The 23712-nt window shown below is 43.9% G+C and overlaps 1 protein-coding gene across 9 annotated transcripts in view; it reads left to right on the top strand.

The window, feature by feature from the left end:
* Positions 1-23712, top strand: part of numb (NUMB endocytic adaptor protein) — a 285368-nt gene that overhangs the window by 213701 nt on the left and 47955 nt on the right. For all 9 annotated transcript variants that reach the window (XM_063054289.1, XM_063054296.1, XM_063054281.1 and 6 more), the window contains one exon: positions 7765-7969. In XM_063054289.1, the coding sequence (XP_062910359.1) occupies positions 7765-7969 (205 nt within the window). The remainder of the gene's footprint in view (positions 1-7764; positions 7970-23712) is intronic.

A 23712-nucleotide genomic window follows, 5' to 3' on the forward strand; every position in this document is an offset into this window, starting at 1 on the left:
TTACTTGGAAAAGCAGATTCTTGGTATTGACCTGTAGCTGTGTAGTTTTTTTAATTTAAAAAACCAAATTTCAGAAATTAACTATTAAAATACGAAGTGAAATGCTTTGTATTTGTTCAAGACCTCTGGTTGTTTCCCTTGAACAACAATGTATCGATCTGAGCTGCAATCTTCAATTAAGAAACAATAAACTGTGCGGTCCAGGAGACCTTAGTTTGAAAAATGATGCATCATTTTTTTTTGTTACTCTGATGCAATTTTGCAATATTTGCTACCTCACACCACCTATATTCTCATTCGTTATATATAAACAGTACCGGTACCAATTCCTACAATACCATAAGGCCAAGAAGAGTTAGGATATTCACCCCATCAAATTTGCTATGCCATTTAATCATGGCTGATTTATTATCTCTCTCAATGCTACCTCCATCCTACTCCCTATAACTTTTGACACTCTTACTAATCAGAACCTATCAACCTCCATTTTAAGTATACTCAATGACTTGCTCTCCACAGCCGTCTGTGGTAATGAATTCCACAGATTCACGACCCTCTGGTTAAAGAAATTCCTCCTCATGTCTGATCTAAAACGACATCCTTCTATTCTGAATCTGTGCCCTGTGGTCCTTGACTCTCCCACATCCTCACCATGTCTATTCTGTTTTGGCCTTCAAAATTTAATAGATTGCAATGAGATTTCACTCCCCCACCCCACCCCGATTCTTCTAAACTCCAGCAAGTGCAGGCCCAGAGCCGTCAAACTCCATGCAATACCTGCCTCTCCACCTATCTTTGTATGGTCTGAAAACTTGGCCACAAAGCTTTCAATTTTGTCATCCAAATCATTAACATATAATGTGAAAAGGAGCAATCCCAACATTGACCCCTGCAGAACACCACTAGTCACCGTTAGCCAACCAGAAAGAGTGGGTCTCCTTTATACCCACTCTTTTCCTCCTGTCAGTCAACCACTCTTCTATCCTTGCTGTTACCTTTCTTGTAGTACCATGGGCTCTTATCTTAGCAGACTCATGTGCGGCATCTTGTCAAAAGGCTTCTGAAAATCCAAGCAAACAAAATCCACTGACTCTCCTTTGTCTATCCTGCCTGTTATTTCCTCAAAAAGTTCCATCAGGTTTGTCAGGCAAGATTTCTACTAAAGGAAACCATGCTGACTTTGGCCTATTTTATCATGTACCCTGAAGGATCATCCTTAATAATGGACACCAAAATCTTCCCAGCCACTGAAGCAAGGCTAATTAGCCTGCAATTTCCTGTCTTTTGCCATTCTCCCTTCATAAAGAGTGGGCATTTGCAATTTTTCAGTCCTCAAGAACCATTCCAGAATATCTAGTGATTCTTGAAAGATCACTACTAATGCTGCCTCCACGATCTCTTCAGTCACCTCCTTCAGAACGCTGGCCAAGGGTGGGGTGGGGTGGGGAGGGTTGTGTAGTCCATTTGGTGCAGGTGACTTACCTCCCTTCGACCTTTCAGCTTCCTAAGCACCTTCTCCTTAGTGATAGCAACTGTATTCACACCTGCCCCCTGATGTTCTCAAATTTCTGGCATTCTGCTAGTGTCTTCCTCAGTAAAGACTGACGCAAAATAATTATTGAGCTCATCTGCCATTTCTTTGACCCCCATTACAACCTCTCCAGCATCAGTTTCCCACAATCCGAAATCCACTATTGCTTCTTTTACTCTTCATATATCTGAAAAACCTTCCGGTATCCTTTATATATGATTGGTTAGCTCATCTTCATATTTCATCCTTATCCTAATGCTTTTTTAGTTGCCTCCTTTTGGTTTTTAAATACCTCCTAATCCCTAGCTTCCCACTAATTTTGGCAATATTGTATGCTCTCTATTTTGCTTTTATGCTGCACTTGACTTCCCTTGTCATCCATGGGTGTTTCATCCTCCAGTTAGTATACTTCTTCTTTCGGATATGTCTACCCTGCACCTTCCGAACTGCTCCCTGAAACTCCAGCCATTGCTGTTCTGTCATCTCTGCCAATGTCTCCTTTCAGTCAACTTTGGCCAGTTCCTTTCCCATGCCTCTGTAATTCCCTTTATTTCACTGTAATACGGATACATCCAGTATTAACTTTACTTCCGCAAACTGCAGGGTGAATTGTATCATATTATGATCACTGGTTCTCAACAATTCCTTTACCTTAAGCTCTGTAATCAAATATGGTTCATTATAAAATACTCAATTCAGAATTGTCTTTTCCCTAGTGGGCTCAAGAACAAGCTACTTGAAAAACCACTTTGTAGCAATCTACAAATTCCTCCTCTTGCAATCCAGCATCAACATAATTTTTCCAATCTAGCTGCATATTGAAATCCTCCACGACCATCATAACATTGCTGTGTTTGTGTACTTTTTCTACCTCGCACTGTAATTTGTTGCCCACATCCTGGCTGTATTTGGAAGCCTATATATAACTCCGTGGTCGAGTGGTCGGCGACTCGGGCCGGCTCCCCCACAGGACTTAGTCTGGTGAGGAGGGTGTGAGGACACCCAGCAGGACTAAAAAAAAAACAAGACCTGACAAAGGGCGGATGAGTTCCTTGTGAGCCAATGGCCATCTTTCGTGGAAGAGATTAAAGCCTCACCACGTATCTACGAATTGTATGCTATGCACCTAGTTAGAAGAGACATGATGAACTTGGGCGCTGCACCGTGTGCCTGGACCTGCCCGAGGCCTCCGCCTAAAGAAGGGCCGAGCTCGAAGAAGCGGCCGTGGCTGGAGGCTGACACAGTCTGGGACTCGAGTTCAAGTTCGTCGGGGGCAGCAGCGGGCGGTGCCAAGGCGGCCAGCGAGAACAAACTGGAGGAGAGGCTGTACTTGGTGCAGTCGCAAGATCGAAGAAGATGGAGGTGCATAGCTGCCAACCCCAGATTCGGGAGGGCACCCACTGACTGACTGATATAACTCCCATCAGGGTCTTTTCACCCTTGCAGTTTCTTAACATACCATTGACTCTGGATTCATTCTCACTGCAGTAGCTGTATACTAATAGACAAAAAAAGATAAAATCGTACCAGAAACTTACCTAGAGCCTTTGCCTCTTCTCACCTGAGCTTCTTGGGTCGAAATCTCCAACACTGCCCACTCCATTTACATGCAAACATGAGTAAATCTGCAGATGCTGGAATTTAAAGCAACACACATAAAAAATGCTGATGAACGCAGCAGGCCAGGCAGCATCTATAGGAAGAGGTACAGTCGACGTTTTGGGCCGAGACCTCTCGTCAGGACTAACTGAAAGAAGAGATAGTAAGAGATTTGAGAGGGGGAGGGGAGATCTGAAATGATAGGAGAAGACAGGAGGGGGAGGGATGGAGCCAAGAGCTGGAAAGTTGATGGGCAAAAGGGATACGAGGCTGGAGAAGGGAGAGGATCATGGGACAGGAGGCCTAGGGAGAAAGAAAGGGGGAGGGGGGAAGCCCAGAGGATGGGCAAGGGGTATAGTGAGAGGGACAGAGGGAGAAAAAGGAGAGAGAGAGAGGGAGGGAGAGGGAGAGGGATATATATATATAAAAATAAATAACGGTTGGGGTACGAAGGGGAGGTGGTGCATTAACAGAAGTTAGAGAAGTCAGTGTTCATGCCATCAGGTTGGAGGCTACCCAGACAGAATATAAAGTGGTGTTCCTCCAACCTGAGTGTGACTTCATCTTGAGAGTAGAGGAGGCCGTGGATAGACATATCGGAATGGGAATGGGACATGGAATTAAAATGTGTGGCCACTGGGAGATCCTGCTTATTCTGGCGGACAGAGCGTAGGGGTTCAGCGAAATGGTCTCCCAGCCTGCATCAGGTCTCACCAATATATAGAAGGCCACATCGGGAGCACCGGACGCAGTATATCACCCCAGCTGACTCACAGGTGAAGTGTCGGCTCAACTGGAAGGACTGTCTGGGGCCCTGAATGGTGGTGAGGGAGGAAGTGTAAGGGCTTGTGTAGCACTTGTTCTGCTTACAAGGATAAGTGCTGGGACGGAGATCGGTAGGAAGGTATGGGGAGGACGAACGGACAAGGGAGTCACATAGGGAGCAATCTCTGCAAAAAGCAGAAGGGGGGAGGGAAAGATGTGCTTAGTGGTGGGATCCTGTTGGAGGTGGCAGAGGTTACGGAGAATTATATGTTGGACCCAGAGGCTGGTGGGGTGGTAGGTGAGGACATGGGGAACCCTATTCCTAATGGGGTGGCGGGAGTATAGGGTGAGAACAGATGTGCGTGAAAAGGGAGAAATGTATTTGAGAGCAGAGTTGATGGTGGAGGAAGGGAAGCCCCTTTCTTTAAAAAAAAAGGGGGACATCTCCTTCGTCCTGGAATGAAAAGCCTCATCCTGAGAGCAGATGCGGCAGAGACAGAGGAATTGCGAGAAGGGGATGGCATTTTTGCAAGTGACGGGGTGGGAAGAGGAATAGTCCAGGTAGCTGTGAGAGTCCGTAGTCTTATAGTAGACATCAGTTGATAAGCTGTCTCCAGAGATAGAGACAGAAAGATCTAGAAAGGGGAGGGAGGTGTTGGAAATGGACCAGATAAACTTGAGGGCAGGGTGAAAGTTGGAGACAAAGTTAATGAAGTCAACGAGCTCAGCGTGCGTGCAGGAAGCAGCACCAATGCAGTCGTTGATGTAGCGAAGGAGAACTGGGGGGACAGATGTCGATATAGGCTTGGAACATGGATTGTTCCACAAAGCCAACAAAAAGGCAGGCATAGCTGGGACCCATACGGGTGCCCATGGCTACACCTTTAGTTTGGAGGAAGTGGGAGGAGCCAAAGGAGAAATTATTAAGAGTAAGGACTAATTCCGCTAGATAGAGGAGAGCGGTGGTAGAGGGGAACTGATTAGGTCTGGAATCCAAAAAGAAGCGGAGAGCTTTGAAACCTTCCTGATGGGGGGGCGGGGGGGGGTGGAAGTATATAGGGACTGGACATCCATGGTGAAAATAAAGCGGTGGGGGCCAGGGAACATAAAATCATGGAAAAAATTTAGAGCATGAGAAGTGTCACGATCGTAGTTAGCAAGGGATTGAACAAGGGGGGGATAAAACAGTGTCGAGGTATGCAGAAATGAGTTCGGTGGGGCAGAAGCAAGCTGAGACAATGGGTCTACCTGGACAGGCAGTTTTGTGGATCTTGGGTAGGAGGTAGAAATGTGAAGTGTGGGGTGTGGGAACTGTAAGGCTGGTAGCAGTGGATGGGAGATCCCCTGAGCTGATAAAGTTAGTGATGGTGTGGGAGACAATGGCCTGGTGCTCCTTAGTGGGGTCATGATCAAGGGGTAAATAAGAGGAGGTATCCGCGAGTTGTCGCTGTGGTTTGGCAAGGTAGAGGCCAGTACGCCAGACTACAACAGCACCTCCCGCCCCCCCCGCCCTTAACGGCGGGTTTTATAGTAAAGTCAGGATTAGTGCAGAGGGAGTGGAGAGCAGAGCGTTCGGAAGGAGTGAGGTTGGAATGGGAAAAAAGGGTGCGGTGAAGTTGAGATGGTTGATGTCCCATCGGCAGTTAGCAATAAAGAGATCCAGAGCAGGCAGAAGACCAGAACAGGGTGTCCATGAAGAGGAGGAGGGTAGAAGAGAGGAGAAGGGGTCACTGGTGGGGGTGAGAGAGTCCTTGCTGAAGAAGTAGGCTCGAAGACGGAGCCGGCGGAAGAACATAGAATAGTACAGCACAGTACAGGCCCTTCGGCCCACAATGATGTGCTGACCCTCAAACCCTGCCTCCCATATAACCCCCCACCTTAAATTCCTCCATAATATACCTGTCTAGTAGTCTCTTAAACTCCACTTTCTGCCTCCACCACTGACTCAGGCAGTGCATTCCATGCACCAACCACTCTCTGAGTAAAAATCTTCCTCTAATATCCCCCTTGAACTTCCCACCCCTTACCTTAAAGCCATGTCCTCTTGTATTGAGCAGTGGTGCCCTGGGGAAGAGGCGCTGGCTATCCACTCTATCTATTCCTCTTATTATCTTGTACACCTCTATCATGTCTCCTCTCATCCTGCTCCTCTCCAAAGAGTAAAGCCCTAGCTCCCTTAATCTCTGATCATAGAGTTCAGCATCATGGCGAATGTGGAACTCGCTGAGGTGTGGGCGAAGGGGGACAAAGGTGAGGCCTCTCACTTTCTTTCTCTTGCCTGGGTTGATGATTCCACCATAGAGAAACGGTCCCCTTTGTTGAAGTCACAGTCGGGGACTTTTAAAGGATTTCGAAGGACAACGGGAAGATCGACGGCGTCAGCTCACCTGAAGACTCAAATCTGTGTGTGTGTGTCTCTCCCCTCTCTCCTCCCCTCCCTCTCCCCCCTCTCCCCTCCCTCTCCCCCCTCTCCCCTCCCTCTCCCCCCTCTCCCCTCCCTCTCCCCCCTCTCCCCTCCCTCTCTCCCCCCCGCTCCCCCCCTCCCCTCCCTCTCTCCCCCCGCTCCCCCCCTCTTCCCCCTCCCCTCTCCCCCTCCCCTCTCCCCCCCTCTCTCCCCCCTCTCCCCCTCTCTCCCCCTCCCCCTCTCTCCCCCTCTCTCCCCCTCTCTCCCCCTCTCTCCCCCTCTCTCCCCCCACTCCCCCTCTCCCCCTCTCCCCCTCTCTCCCCCTCCCCCCCTCTCTCCCCCTCCCCCCCTCTCTCCCCCTCCCCCCCTCTCTCCCCCTCCCCCCCTCTCTCCCCCTCCCCCTCTCTCTCCCCCTCCCCCTCTCTCCTCAATATCACGAACTGAACTGAACTTTACTCATCATCGTAAGACTATCTGTTTACTCCTAGACTTGAAGAAGCTTGGTTTTCATATGTATTCCACACTTACTTATATATAATCATTGCTAGCCTGTTTGATTTATTTGCATTTTAAATTACTGTATTGCATAGTTACTAATAAATAATAGCTAATAGCAATACCGGACTCCAAAGTGTTTTCCATTTCTGCTGGTTCGTTAACCTGTCACGGGGTACTTGACACTATGCTTTGTCTTTAAATAAATACTTGAGGCATGATCTCCACTGCACAAAAGTATTTTCCGTGACTTATGAGATCCGGTCTTTCCAGGTGAACATAAATCCCGTCCATCTAAATCTTGTCCAATGACTTCCAAATTTTAAAAAAATCTCAAAAACTATGAACCAATGACAATGAACCAAAAGTATTTCGCAATCGGTCAACTAGATGTTCAGTTTTCAGTGGCGAATGGACTTGAACTTTGCTGTTGCTGTCATCTACATGTTGCATACAGTTTTGTCCGTGATAATGTATCTGATTCTGATTCAGTCTGCTGTGAAATTTTCAGTTGCAAAGCTAATATAATTAAATAATTTTCCATCTTAATGAAATAGACACTTCAGGAATTAATTTGAAAGAGAATGCATGCTGAAATTTTGATTTGCTTCAGATGAAAGATGTGCTTCATCTGAAGGCTGCACTGTGGATAAATCTGCTGTGTGGTGCAGTACAACATACAGTTGAGAACTGCCCTACTTTAATCTCTTGTCCTTTCCTAGCTGATTTCTACCTATTCCCTGAAAAAAAAATCTACAAACAAAAGATCTTCGGCCAGAGGCTTTTGTTGGCCACTTTTCTTGATTGATAGTGATGTCCATGCAGCTGAGCAAGGAGTTAATTTTACTTATCTGTACCTAGATAGTAGGAGAACTAGTATGTTGGGAAATGATGCTGACTGTCTTTGATAACAGTTCTATATGAAATCAAGTCCCTGGTGTTATGCTAATGATTTTATAATGTTTCGCAGGGTGAGCGATTAAGTCATGCTGTGGGCTGTGCTTTTGCAGCGTGTTTGGAAAGGAAGCAGAAACGTGAGAAGGAATGTAATGTTACTGCCACTTTCGATGCCAATCGAACCACCTTCACCAGGGAAGGTTCCTTCCGAGTAATCTCAGCCACTGAGCAAGCAGAGTGTGAAGAAATTATGAGACAGATACAGGACACCAAGAAAGGTAAAGAAGCAACATAACGAGATGAAGGGAGGAGGAACGATAGGTTCTTGAAAAAGGAGTAATTCTTCCACCAGCTAGAACAATGTTATGCTTAATGATAACTTGTAGACAAGAGGAACGTACTACAACAAACACAAAAGTATATGATAACACAGCTATATCTATGCCAGCTCATAGAAAGAACTTCCGAGTTTCTAACATGACCCAAATATGGTCTGAAGTATTTCTCCCATTCCCTTATGAAGATGATTCCAGAATGGAAAATGTGTAACAAGCTACTTCAACCCTCTAATTGTGCTACTCTTTTCCTTTTGACTTGGAAGGTTTGTCTGATTGTTTCTCATTAGCCTACTTTTATTTTTTGAATTTTCCATCTCTTTCAATGCATTGATTCTCTTTACTGAATTCTGAAAGTATTTTAACTATAATTGGATCACAACTCGTGGGGATTTTGTGTGTTAAAGCTGCTGTACACAGTGTGTATATATTCTATTCATTAGCCATTGTTCCTGTAATTTCTCAGTCTAACATAGCCAATTCGTTCTCTGACTGTCAGAGTTGGCATTTTAGGATCCTGGCTTCAGTTTGAAATGAATCACATTCAGTTCTATCATTTTGAAATTGCTCTTCACTGAAGAGTCCTTAACTACAGCATTATTAATTAGTAAAGTCATAGAGCACTAAGGCACAGAAAAAGGGCCCTTCTGCCCATCTTGTCTGTGCTGAACTGTTATTCTACCTTGTCCCATCGACCGACACTGACCACACCCTTCTAGAGCCCTCCCGTCTATGTATTATTCCAAACTTCTCACTTCCTGTTGTTCCACGCTCACACCGCCCTGAGCGAAGAAGTTCTCCCTCAGGTTTCTCTTAAATATTTTGCCTTCCATTCTTAACCTTTGACCTCCAGATCTAGTTTCACCTAAACTCATTGGAAATAGCCTGCTTGCATTAACCCTACCTATACTTATAATTTTGAATACCTCCAAATCTCCCACATTCTCCCACGCTCCATGGAATATGCCCAACTTTTCCCTATTACTTGGATGCTCAACTTTTCTTTTCCGCACTCTTTCAGTCTTACTGATAGCATTCCCGAATGTAATTGTCCAGAACTGCACAGAACACTCCAAATTTGGTCTCACCAATGTCTTGTACAACTTCAACATAACATCCCAACTCCTGTAACAATATTTTGATTTATGAAGGCCAATGTGACAAGAACACTCTTTATGACCCTATATTTCTGTGATGTCACTTTCAAGGAATTGTGGATCAGTACACCAATTCCCTCTTCTACCATATTCCTCAGTACCCGGCTGTTCTACCATATTCCTCAGTACCCTACTGTTCACTGTGAAATTCCTCTTCTGGTTTGTCCTCCCAAAGTTAACACCTCTCACTTGTCTGCATTAAATTCCATATGGCATTTTCAAGCTGGTGCAGATCCCGCTGCAAGCTTTGATATTTTTCCCAATCTTGTCATCATCTGCAAATCTGCAGATCCAGTTTACCACATTATCATCCAGATCGTTGTTGATATAGATGACAAACGACAATGAAGCCAGCACCGATCCCTGTGGCACACCACTAGTCACAGGCCTCCTGGTGGAGAGGCAACTATCTGCTACCACTCTGTGGCTTCTCCCGTGAAGCCAAAGTTGAATCCAATTTACTCTCTCATCCTGAATGCTAAGTGACTGAAACTTCTTGACCAGCTTCGGATGCAGGACTTTCAGTAAAGTCCCTTCAGTTACTAATCTTTTCTCAACACACAAAACTTCATCTACTATAGCTTATTCCATAGTTCATTACTCAATTAAGGGAGGAGAAGATGGCACGACGGCAGCGCGCGCGGCCTCTCCGGTGATGAATATCTGTTATCTGTCAAGTAGGGGACTGTGCACAATTCTGATTTGATGGAGACGGATGTGAGAGTACGGAGGAACATCTGGAAAACTTTGAAATGCCCGTTTCGCTGCTGCTCCTACCGTGTGGTAATCGGAATCTCTGGAGCTGAAGGCCCTGAAATCCTCGGCTTTGCTTGTTTCAGCGGCCGGGGCGAGGTCGAAGGCACTTGGCAGAGGATGGCGCTTGGGAGACTGTATCGGAGGGGCTGGTTGGAGGCTCGAAGTTTTCGGACAGATGGACTCAGTGTCGGCTATAGTCGGCTGCTTCCAAGGCATCGGCAAGTTGACGGTGCCTGGAGGTTTATGGCAGGGAGTTTCTCCCTTTTTGCTGCCTGCTATTGGGGCCTCGGGGACTTTGAGACTATTTTTACCGTGCCATGGTTTGTTCTTCATCAAATTATGGTATTGCTTTGCACTGCTGTAAATATATGTTATAATTATGTGGTTCTGTCAGTGTTAGTCTTTGTTTTGTCCTGTTTTCTGTGATAGCACTCCAGAGAAACATTGTATCATTTCTTAATGCATGTGTGCATTTCTAAATGACAATAAAAGAGGACTGAGTGTTCTCATAATCTAATTACTGACTGAGAAAGTTATTTGTATACACAATAGCAATGTGGCAGGAAAATTTATAAATTGTTTTACCCAATCTATATGCAGAGTACTTTCCCAAACCACCTAACTCGCACCCCCCCCCCCCAAATGCACATGCACACAGTTAAAGTCTAGTATATTGTCCTATGGACAATATACATATATATTGGTGGAATGATTAATTTACTTGCAGGAGCATCACAGGCACATAGCATCAGATAAGCAGCATTCACAAGAAAAACAAATTAGCATAAATTATACACAGCTTTCATGAGAAAACACAATTAGATTTTAAAAAGTCTATTTTAGTGCAAAGTGATCAAGGTGTTGCTAAACTGTTGTGATTAGAGTTTTGATGGTTGGTTTACACCTGATTTAGTGTTACCCTTGGTTAACTAATCCCACATTACCACAACAATTTGCATCTCACAATACTGTTTTTTGGCTTTACTCAAGCCTATTATATTTTACTGATTTCCCAACTGCGTTACACTAAAGGCCTTCACGAAATAATAGGTACCTGTCAATATCCCAGAAAAAGAGGTCGAAAGAAAAGGATAAAAATAAAGGCATTTTAAAAAGGAGGTCTGTTTTTCGAAAAGTAATTTCTGGATGGGTTGCACGTTTTCAAATCTCTTTGTGATTTAGCATTTACCTGAAACTTCACATTTTGACTGAGTGAAATGGGGGTTTGGATGACAGCTTGTAGCCCATAGAAATACACTTGTATAATAACTCGAAAAGGGAAACATTGGTGGTGGAAAACAAAAATAACACTTTGGAAAATTACTCAGCAGATTTTTAAAAAAAGAGTCCATATTCTTCTTTAAGGACATATATGCTGGATTAACTGAAGTTCCCTAATAAATTATCTTGAAGATTCTAGATTGTTTAATGTCATTTTCAGTACACAAGTATATAGGAGAATGAAATAATTGTTACTCCAGATCTGATGCAGCATGAAAAAAATCAAAATAAGATAAAAACACAATAATAATAATAATAATAATAATAAAACACATAGGATAGCTTTTATACATTGGTAAGTGACATCAGGCACTGGAATATCTGTACATAAGGAAACTCTGACAGGAAATTATAAAGTAATGGTGGGTGGAGGTGTGGTGAGGTAAGTTTGTGGGTAGAGGTGTTGATCACCTTGACTGCTTGGGGAAAATGACTGTTTTTGAATCTGGTTGTGCTGGCATGGATGCTACGTCACTTATGTTCTGGTGGGAATGGGACAAACAGTCCATGAGCAGGGTAGGTGGTGTCCTTCATGATGTGACTGGCCCTTTTCTGGCAGCTTTCTGTATATATGTCCTTGATGGCATGTAGGCTGATGCCAGTGATGTATTGGGCAGTTTTCATGACCCATCCTGCCCGCTGTAGTGCAGTTTCTGTACCATGCTTGTTAGGATGCTCTCTACTACACATCTATAGGATGACATGAGTGTTGATGTGCATCGGCTAGCTCTCTTCAGCCTCCTCAGGAGGAAGTGGTGTTGGTGAGTTTTCTTGATTGTGTGACTATATTATGGGGCCATGAGACATTGTGGATTGTGCACTCCCAGGAGTTTGATTCTGCTTACAGTTTCCACTGCTGTGCTGGTGAAGTAAAGAAGGGTGTGAGTAGTACGAGTTCTCTTGAAGTCGATAAACATCTTCTTTGTTTTGTTGATATTGAGGAAGAGGTTATTTGCTTGGCACTAGGCTTTGAGCTTTTCCACCTCTTCTGAGGCCACCTAATCGTTGGTGATGATCCCCACCACTGTCGTGTCAGTAGTGAACTTGACAATGTGATTACTTGGGTGTTTGGTTGTGCAGTTATATGTGAGCAGTGTATAACAACGGGTTCAGCACACAGCCCTGGAGTGCATCCTGACTATCTGAAGTCTGTTGATTGGGAAGTCCAACACCCAGTTGCACAGTGATATATTTAGAGTATGGAGTGGGAGTTTGTTCACCAAGGACTGTGGGATAATAGTGCTGAATGCCAAACTGAAATCCAGAACCAGCATTCTGGCACAAGTGCCCTCATTTACCAGGTGTGTCAGGGCCAGACATCTGTCGTAGAGTAGTTCTGTTGGTATGTTTGTTCATATTGGTGAGTGCCCAGTACGGCAGGAATGGAGTTTTTGATATATGCCATTACCAGCAATTCAAAACACTTCATGATGATTGGTGTCAGTGCCACTGGGCAGTAGTCGTTTAGTTCTGAAAGTGTAGAGTTCTTTGGTATAGGGATGATGGTGGCTGCTTTGAAGCATGTGGGGACAGCAGCCTAGATGAGTGAAATGTTGATAATGTCTGTGAAGACATCAGTGAGCTGGTGTGCACACACACTGCATATTTAGCCTGGGATGTTGTCAGACCTGCTGCCTTATGGTGATTGACTTTACAGAGTCCTTCCCATGTCTGCTGCTGTTACAGATGGTGGCCCCTCACCTGGGAGTTGGGTAGCTTTCATGGTTGGTGTTGTGTTGCATGCCCCCCGAGCGTGCGTAAAAGTTGTTTAGAGCGTCAGGGACAGAGACAGCACTGTTTTTCCATTTATAGTCGGTAATGCCCTCGATGCACTGGTCACATATGCCAAGGATCATTATCAGACGGATGTTGCTGAATTTTTTAAGCATAGGTGGTCTTAGCCCTCTTGATGCATAAGGTGAAGTTTCTCCTGGCTGCTCGGAGAGCTGTTTTGCCATCAGGCTTGAAGCAGCATCCTGGACATTTGGTAGGGAGTGCATTGAGCCCAGGCTTATGGTTGGCTTGCAAGATGACTGTCCTTGAGATACCATCATCGTCTACATACTTACTGATGTAGTTGATAACAGATGAAGCATATTCCTTGATGTCTGTGTCTTCTCCTTTTGTAGCAGCCTCTTTAAGCATCTGTCAGATAGTCTGTTCAAAACAATCCTGAAGCATGGAGGTTCTGAGCACTTCTTTGTCAATTAATGCATAACATCTAACTCCTGAAGAGTCCTTTGAAATACCACATAATACCTTGAGAGCAGTAATGAACCCTGCAGAATTGTAGAGATGATGACTGGATGGATATGAAATTGCAAAATGGAATCAGAGAATGGTGGTCAAAACAAGTATGCAATGATGCATCCATATCCAGCACGGTTTTTCCTTTCAAAGTCGGTAATACCTTCGATGCCCAGTCACATATGCCAAGGATCATTATCGGACAGGTGTTGCTGAATTTTTTGAGCATAGGCGGTCCTAGCCTTCTTGATGCACGTGAGGGAATAGAACCAATCAAGTGTGACAGTGGAAATGTTTGTATGGAACCGGAGGAGATAGCATAAGAACATAAGAAATAGGAGCAGGAGTAGGCCATCCAGCCCACCGAGCCTGCCCTGCCATTCAATAAGATCATGGCTGGTCTGTCCATAAACTCAGCATCATCTATCTGCCTTTTCCCCATAACCCTTAATGAAAGCCAACATTCCATTTGCCTTCTTAATAACCTGTTGTACCTGCAAGCCAACTTTTCGTGATTCATGAACAAGTACTCCTGAGTCCCTCTGCACAACAGCATGCTGCAATCTTTTACCATTTAAATAATAATCTGCTCTTCTATTATTCCTTCCAAAGTGGATGATCTCGCATTTACCAGCGTTGTATTCCATCTGCCAGACCTTGGCCCACTCACTTAACCTATCTATATCCCTCTGCAGACTCTCCACATCCTCTGTACAATTTGCTTTTCCACTCAGTTTAATGTCATCAAATTTTGCTACACTACACTCAGTCCCCTCTTCCAAATAATCAATGTAAATGATAAACAGCTGCGGGCCCGGTACTGACCCCTGTGGCACCCCACTCACCACCGACTGTCAACCGGAGAAACACCATTATACCAACTCTCTGCCTTCTATTGGTTAACCAATCCATTATCCATGCCAATACACTTCCTCCGACTCCATGCATCTGTATCTTATTTATAAGTCTCTTGTGTGGCACCTTATCGAATTCTTTCTGGAAATCCAAGTATACAACATCCACCTGTTCCCCTCTATCCACTGCACTCATTATGTCCTCAAAGAACTCCAGTAAGTTTGTCAAACAGGACCTGCCCTTTCTGAATCCATGCTGCGTCTGTCTAATGGAACCACTCCTTTCTAAATGTTTTGCTATTTCTTCCTTAATGACAGCTTCAAGCATTTTCCTGACTACAGATGTTAAGCTAACTGGCCAATAGTTGCTTGTCTTTTGCCTACTTCCTTCCTCCGCCAATTCCCTCAGCACCCTGGGATGCATCCCATCAGGACCAGGGGACCTGGACATTCAGGCCCTCTAGTTTGCTCATCACTATCTCTTTAGTGACAGTGATTTTTATCTAGGTCCTCACCTCCCATTTCATCCATAACATCCTTCTTTGGCATATTAGACGTGTCTTCCACCATAAAGACTGACACAATGCCTCAGCCATTTCCTTCTCACCCAATATCAATTTCCCCTTCTCGTCTTCTAGGGGACCTACGTTGACTTCAGCCACCCTCTTCCGCTTTATATAATTATAAAAGCTTTTGCTGTCTGTTTTTATATTTTGTGCTAATTTACTTTCATACTCTATCTTCCCTTTCCTTATTTCTTGTTTAGTTGTTCTCTGTTGCTTTTTAAAGTTTGTCCAGTCCTCCAGTCTCTCACTACTCTTTGCAACTTTGTACACATGGTCTTTTATTTTGATGCTTCTTTTATTTCCTTAGTTTTCCAAGGCTGGCTCTCCCCATACTTACTCTCCTTACTTTTGATTGGAATATACTTTTGTTGAGCATTGTGAAAAATCTCTTTGAAAGTGTTCCATTGTTCCTCAGCTGTCCTTCCAAATAGCCTGTGCTCCCAATCCAAATTAGCCAACTCCTCTCTCATCCTGTTGTAGTCTCCCTTGTTCAAGCATAATACACTAGTTTTAGATCTATTTCATCCTCAATCTGTATGCGAAATTCAATCATACTATGATCACTCTTTCCAAGAGAATCCCTGACTACAAAATCGTTAATCTTACCTGTCTCATTACACAGGACTAGATCTAAGATAGCATTTTAACTTGTAGGTTCAGTAACATGCTGCTCAAGAAACCTATCACGGATGCATTCCTCAAGACTTCCTTGACCAACCTGATTCACCCAATCTATGTGGAAGTTAAAATCCCCCATAACAACTGCCGTTCCATTCTTACAAGCCTCTGCCACTGCAATATATTTATTAGGTGGCCTACAGACAACTCCACCAGCGATTTTTTTTTCCCCCTTTACTATTCTTAATCTCTATCCAGATGGACTCAACATTCTGTTCTGGAGATCTTATATTGTTTCTCACAGATGTACTTAATGAATACTTTGCTTCAGTATTCACTATGGAAAAGGATCTTGGAGATTGTAGGGATGACTTACAGTGGACTGAAAAGCTTGAGCATGTAGATATTAAGAAAGAGGATGTGCTGGAGCTTTTGGAAAGCATCAAGTTGGATAAGCCACTGGGACCAGACGAGATGTACCCCAGGCTACTGTGGGAGGCGAGAGAGGAGATTGCTGAGCCTCTGGTGATGATCTTTGCATCATCAATGGGGATGGGCGAGGTTCCGGAGGATTGGAAGGTTGCAGATGTTCCCTTATTCAAGAAAGGGAGTAGAGATAGCCGAGGAAATTATAGACCAGTGAGTCTTACTTCAGTGGTTGGTAAGTTGATGGAGAAGATCCTGAGAGGCAGGATTTATGAGCATTTGGAGAGGCATAATGTGATTAGGAATAGTCAGCATGGCTTTGTCAAAGGCAGGTCATGCCTTACGAGCCTGTTTGAATTTTTTGAGGATGTGACTAAACACATTGATGAAGATAGAGCTGTAGATGTATGGATTTCAGGAAGGCATTAGACAAGGTACTTGATGCAAGGCTTATTGAGAAAGTAAGGAGGCATGGGATCCAAGGGGACATTGCTTTGTGGATCCAGAATTGGCTTGCTCACGAAAGGCAAAGAGTGGTTGTAGATGGGTCATATTCTGCATGGAGGTCGGTGACCAGTGGTGTGATTTTTATAAATGACCTGGATGAGGAAGTGGGGGGATGGGTTAGTAAATTTGCTGATGACACAAAGGTTGGGGGTGTTGTGGATAGTGTGGAGGGCTGTCAGAGGTTACAGCGGGACATTGATGGGATGCAAAACTGGACTGAGAAGTGGCAGATGGAGTTCAACCCAGATAAGTGTGAGGTGGTTCATTTTGGTAGGTCAAATATGATGGCAGGATATAGTGCTAATAGTAAGACTCTTGGCAGCGTGGAGGATCAGAGGGATCTTGGGGTCCAAATCCATAGGACACGCAAAGCTGCTGCGCAGGTTGACTCTGAGGTTAAGAAAGCATATGGTGCATTGGGCCTTCATCAGTCGTGGGATTGAGTTTAGGAGCCGAGAGGTAGTGTTGCAGCTATATAATACCCTGGTCAGACCCCACTTGGAGTACTGTGTTCATTTCTGGTCACCTCACTACAGGAAGTTGTAACCCATATGTAAGGGGTTTCTTCTTTTATGTTACTGCGTATGTTAATCAAAATAGCTTCTTTGTTATGTTAATCTTTTATGTTACTGCATATGTTAATTAAAATGGCCTCTTTGTTATGTTAAATGCTGATTGAGGCTATGTCCACAGTACTCCGGATAATTTTGAAAACGCAGGTTTCGAGTGAAAATGACAGGCGTCCACACTAAGCGTTTTTCAAAATATCTCTGTCCACATTAGACAGATATTTGGGCGAATCTCCTCCTGCTGGGCATGCACAGGACACACAGAAAACAAGTGAAGAGGAAATGGTATACTTAGTGCGCGTTTGTCCAGTTATAGAGTAGAAAAACTTGAAATGAATTGCTCTTGGATCTCGCGCAGGAGGACTTAAAACTAAAAAAAACAAATACTGGAGCGTATGGAGGCGACCGACAGGGAATTCATGGACATTATGACCCGGCTGATGACGAACATTGAAAAACTGACTAACTCTGTTGCATTAATAAAGCACCTTGTTAAATGTATAAAACATGACTGCATCAGTGTTATCTTGTATTTCCATACAATGTTACATTAGGCTGTTACACATCTGTTGTCAGAGAAGTACTTCCGTAAATAGGCAAACCACCTTCATACAAGCAAGGACAGAAAACAGGGCAAAGTGAGTATACTTATTTATTCAGTATTCAGTAAGTTATGGGTCAAAGTATTTGGTGAGTACATTTCTAACTCTTCTGGCTTCAGTCTCGTTGCCGTCTGTTCTGAAATTGTTAGGTCATGTGGGGAGTCGCGTTCAAGAAAACAATGAAATGCCGCGCTGCCGCTGTCTGTTCCAGCACGTCATGACAGCGTTTTTAAATAGTCAAAAAAGCTCACTTTACAATTTTAACTCTCATGCCATTCACACCGACTGCGCGTTATAACAGTCGTACACAGTACCGAGCAGAAGCAGAAAAAGCATTGTTGTTGTGGTGTTGTCATGACAGCGTTTTTAAATCTCTCCGGTTACCCCGTACAGACTACAACGGATATTAGGCGTTTTCAGATTTATTCACTCTGGAGACCGTTTCTGAAAATCTTTGTTTTCAAAATTATCTGGCGTAGTGTGGACGTAGCCAAAGTCTCTAGCTTGCACTTTGCTCGAGTTATAATACAGATAGCAGATGTACTATGAGCCAATGGGTGTCCATGTTATTCTTTCTTGGGGTGATATGCTGTCACATATGGCTGGGAACCGGGGGTTTTGGCGGGGAGTCGGAGGGGAGACCGTGAGGACGATGGACTTGCGGGAAAGCTCAGGTTGATCGCTCCGGGCGGGGAGTCGGAGGGGAGACCGTGAGGACGACGGACCTGCGGGAAAGCTCAGGTTGATCACTCCGGGTGGAGAGTCGGAGGAGAGACCGTGAGGGCGACGGATGTACGGGAAAGCTCAGGTTGATCACTCCGGGCAGGGAATCGGAGGAGAGACCGTGAGGGCGACGGACTTGCAGGAAAGCTCAGGTTGATCACTTTGGGTGGTCCTGAGCTGCGAGTCGACGGGGTCCGAGTGGTCCCAAAGAGGTCCCTGAGCTCCAACGTGCGCATGAAGAAATTGAACTTTGATAAGTCTGGCACCTTTTCCATTCCTTTTTTGTATTGAACTTCTATTAATCTCACAGACTTAGTAATATCTATAAGGTGTAATTGGTAAAACGTACATTGTGTGCTGGCTAATGATTAATGTTTGAAGCTGAATCAAGTGGCAGTGGTACAGCAACTGACATAACCAGGAGACAAGATGGGCAACGGACGGGGTTTCCCCAAGATAAATATGAACCAATATAGCTGAGCGTTACACATAGAAAGGATGCAGAGGAGATTTACAAGGATGTTGCTTGGATTGGGGAGCATGCCTTATGAGAACAGGTTGAGTGAACTTGGCCTTTTCTCCTTGGAGTAATGGAGGATGAGAGGTGTATAAAATGATGAGAGGCATTGATCGTGCGGATAGTCAGAGGCTTTTTCTCAGTGCTGAAGTGGCTAGCACAAGAGGGTACAGTTTTAAGGTGCTTGGATGTAGCTACAGAGAAGATGTCAGGGGTAAGTTATTTACGCAGAGAGTGGTGAGTGCGTGGAATGGGCTGCCGGCGACAGTGGTGGAGGCGGATACGATAGGGTCTTTTAAGAGACTCTTGGATAGGTACATTTAACTTTATATAATAAAAAAAAAATAGAGGGCTCCGGGTAACCCTAGGTAATTTCTGAGCTGAGGACATGTTCGGCACAGCTTTGTGGGCCGAAGTGCCTGTATTGTGCTGTAGGTTTTCTATGTTTCTATCTATGTGAAGCCCACAGGCTGCTTTTTGCTATATAATATTGACATAGATTTGGTTTTACAGGACACAATTTCAAAATCCAATTCATATTTATCATCACTAACTTGTATAATAGGAGCAACACACATCAAAGTTGGCCTGCTGCGTTCACCAGCAACTTTGATGTGTGTTGCTTGAATTTCCAGCATCTGCAGAATTCCTGTTGTTTGTATAATAGGAAGTGTTTTTTTGCATAAATTAGCAGTGCCGTGTAAAGACAAAATTACCATAAACTGTACATAAATAGTGCAAACTAAAAAACTGGTTTTGTTTGTGGACTGTTCAGAAATCAGATGGTGGAGGGGAAGAAGTTGTATATGAATTGAATGTGGGTCAGATAATTGAGCATCAAATTCTTGACACAACACTGTACTGAACAGCAAAGAGTGTTATAACATATATTTTGGACATGTTGGCCTGGATTTTAACCTGTATAGCTTGTGAAAGCCATTGGATAAGAGCAGGGCATAGGCTAACACCTGCACATTGTAATAGAGAAGATGAAGATGAGCTGGAGATCAGATGCCAACCCATCTCATCCTTATTTCATGGACCCAGCACACACTGTAGGGGAAGTGCTCAGATATCCTTTGTGAAGGAGCTGAATCAAATCATTGAGATAGGGCTGGTAACTTTGACGTAAAAGGTGAGTGAGAGGTCTTAGCTAATTTACTTAATTTTGGAATTAATTAGTTGTGGGTTAAGTGATATAGTCAGAGACCTTTAAACACAGTTAAAAAGATTGCTTACAGTTAGAATTTTCAAAAAGCCGTCAGAGTTGGTAAGGGCAGAGTGTTGTAATTCACTGAAGCCTTGTTGCATTTAGTGGTTAATCAACCGGAGCTGCAAAGTAGAGATCACACGGGAGCCATGATCTTGCCTAGGCTAGTGATGTGCACAGATACATCATGACAGGCAACATTTAATTCAGAAAAGTGGAAAATGATGAAAGCAAGGACAGGTTACACCTGAACTTATCCTTGCAGGCAGGTTTGCTAGAGCAGTTGGGGAGTTTAAATTGGTTAGTTTAAACTAATTTGTCAGATGATACAGCAGTTGGTATCCAGTTCGATGCAGTGTATATTGAGACTGTGAGAAAGGATAGTTCAAAGTAAATTTATTATCAAAGTACATGTATATCACTATATACAACTCTGAAATTCATTTTTTGCAGGCATACTGAGTAAATCAATGAAAGACCACCAATGTGCAAAAGAGAACAAGCTGCAAATACAAAGAAGAAAGAAATAATACTCATGAATAAATAAGCAATGGATATGGAGAATGACCTGAGTGTTAGTGATCCTTGCAGGCATTCACAGTAGATACAAAGAAACATAATAGAACCACTGAAAAACTACACACAAGCAAAGACAAAGAACCAATGTGCAAAAGAAGGCAAACTCTGCAACTACAAAAAATAACAAGTAATAATAACAATAATTTTTTTTAATATTGAGAACAAGAGTTGTAGAGTCCTTGAAAGTGAGTCCACAGGTTGACGATTTAGTTCAGTGTTGAGTGAAGTTACCCACGCTGGTTCAGGAGTTTGATAGTTGAAGGGCAATAACTGTTACTGAACCTGCTGGAGTGGGTCATGAAGCTTCTGTACCACCTTCCACATGGCTGCAGTGAGAAGAGAGCGTGACCTGGATGGTGGGGTCTTTGGTGATGGACACTGCTTTCTTGTGGGAGCACCTCTTGTGTATGTGCTCAGTTTTTGGGAGGGCTTTTCCCACGATGGTCTGGGCTGTATCCACTATCTTTTAAAGGCTTTTCCATTTTTGGGCATTATTGTTTCCATACCAAAACCTAATGCAAGCAGTCAGGATACTCAACATTACACATCAAAACAAGTTTGTCAAAGTTTTAGGTCACATCCTGAATCTGAGCAAACTTCTGGAGAAGTAGAGGCACTGCTACGCCTTCTGTGTAATTGCTGGTCCCAGGACAGATTCTCCAAAATCATAACTCCAACGAATTTAAAGCTACTGTCCCCCTCCAACTTTGATCCCCTGATGAGGACTGGCTCATTGACTGGTTCCTCCTCCTGTCATCAATAATCAGCTGTTTGGTTTTGCTTTTGGATTTAGAGGTTGATGTGTTTATTACGCTTTTGGGGTTTTTTTGTACAGGGGGGAGGAATGCGGGGGTTGATGATGTGCCATGATCCCAGTGCAGGTTGATAGGAGTAGGCAGTTTAGATGGTTTGGTATGGGCCAAGTTGCCTGTTACTGTGCTGTACTTTTCTGTGTCGTGTATCACCAAGGCTCCCAACATATTTGACTGCTGGTAAGCTACTATCAGAAATACCTGCAAAGACCCATAGTAAGGCAATTGTTTGGTAAAGTTGCTGTTAGTGGGATGGATTGAAGTTTGTCTTTAGATTCTCGGGGTGTTGGTTTAACAGTATGGAAAAATGAGGATAGAGTAAAAGTAAAAAAGAGTGCAGGCGAGATTGCAAAAGTTTCCAGAATAAATGAAAAAAACAAAGCTTATAAAGGAATAAGAATGTAACTTCCAGGATCATGGAGTCAAAAATGAAATGGGTGATGAATACACGAGTGAAGGTGTTATATTTGAATCCACATATTGTACAGAATAAGTAGATGATCTTGTTGCACAGTTAGAATTTGGCAGGTATGATGCTGTGGCTGAAAGAAGATTACAGTCAGGTAGGAAGAAGGGGTGGGTGGCTCTGTTGGTTTAAAACAAATCAAATGCTTACACAGAAGTGACAGAGGATCAGAATATGTAGAATCCTTGTGAGTAGAGTTAAGACACTTCAAAGGTAAAATGATTCTGATAAGAGTTACACAGTAGCCAGGATGTGGGGTAGGATGCGAGATAGAAAAGACCTGTAAAAAAGGCAATGTTGCATTAGTCTTGAGGGATTTAAATTTGCCGTTTGATTGGGGAAAATCAGGTTGGTGCTTAATCACGAAAGAAAGAATTTGTCAAATACCTACAAGATGGGTTTTTAAAGCAGCTTATGGTTGGGCCCACCAAGGAAGAGGCAATTCTGGATTGGGTGCTGTGTAATGAACCAGATTTGATTGGGGACCTTAAGGTAACAAAACCCATAGTAAGGCAGTGTTCATAATTTGCTAGAAGGAGAAGAAAATTCAGATGTACGGTACTGTAGTAATTTTATGTATTGCACTGTACTGCCTCAAAAAAATGTTCTTCATGTGGGTGATGATAAACCTGATTCTGATATGGGCCTCAGCTGAGAGTGGGAAGAAGGCAGGGAGAAAGGATGGTTGGGTGAAGGGCATGGAGTGGGAATCACCAGAGAGACATTCTGTAATTATCAATAAAGCAATTGTTTGAATCAGTTACCTTGCCTGGTGTCTCAGTGCTGGGTGTATCTGCACATGGCACCCCACACCTCCCTGCCCCGGCACTCCTTCTCTACCACTTGTCCCACACTCCTCCTGCAGCACTACAACCTTGCCAGTACCAATATCCTTTGCTCTACTAGATTTACAGACTCACTCTCCGCTCCATGTTGACAAATACAGTTCTGTGCAAAAGTCCCAGGCACACTTACAGTATATGGTTAGGATGCCTTTTGCACAGCACTGTATCAGTACAGTAGAATAAAGGGAATGACAGAGGCATGAGAGAAGAGCTGACCAAAGTTAGTTGCAAGGGGATACTAGGGATGATGTCAAGGGAAGTCACAGATGGAATAAAAGCAAAATAAAGGGATATAATATAGCAAAAATTAGTGGGAAGCTAGAGGATTCAAATTCAAGTTGAACGGTCATTCAAATATACATGAACACCCATGAATATAGCTTAACGAAACGGTGTTACTCCTGGGCCAAGGTACTAAGCACTTTATCAACAGCGTAAGGCATCTAGTGCTCATATAAGATAGCAAACACATGCAATCACACAAAAAAATATAGTCCATGATCCTGAGTCCATGAATGTTACAGTAGTTTGCAGTTCCCATTCCAACCTCACTCCTTCCGAACGCTCTGCTGTCCACTCCCTTCGCACTAATCTTAACCTTACTATAAAACCAATCAATAAGGGGGGCGCTGTTGTACTCTGGCATACTGACCTCTACCTTGCTGAGGCACAGCGACAACTCGCGGATACCTCTTCTTATTTACCCCTCGATCTTGACCCCACTAAGGAGCACCAGGCCATTGTCTCCCACACCATCACCAACTTTATCCGCTCGGGGATCTCCCATCCACTGCTACCAACCTTATAGTTCCCACATCCCGCACTTCCCGTTTCTACCTCCTACCAAGATCCACAAACCTGCCTGTCCGGGTAGACCCATTGTCTCAGCTTGCTCCTGCCCCACCAAACTCATTTCTGCATACCTCGACACTGTTTTATCCCCCCATGTTC

This window comes from Mobula hypostoma, chromosome 1 (assembly GCF_963921235.1).
Source record: "Mobula hypostoma chromosome 1, sMobHyp1.1, whole genome shotgun sequence".
Classification (NCBI taxonomy): Eukaryota; Metazoa; Chordata; class Chondrichthyes; order Myliobatiformes; family Myliobatidae; genus Mobula; species Mobula hypostoma.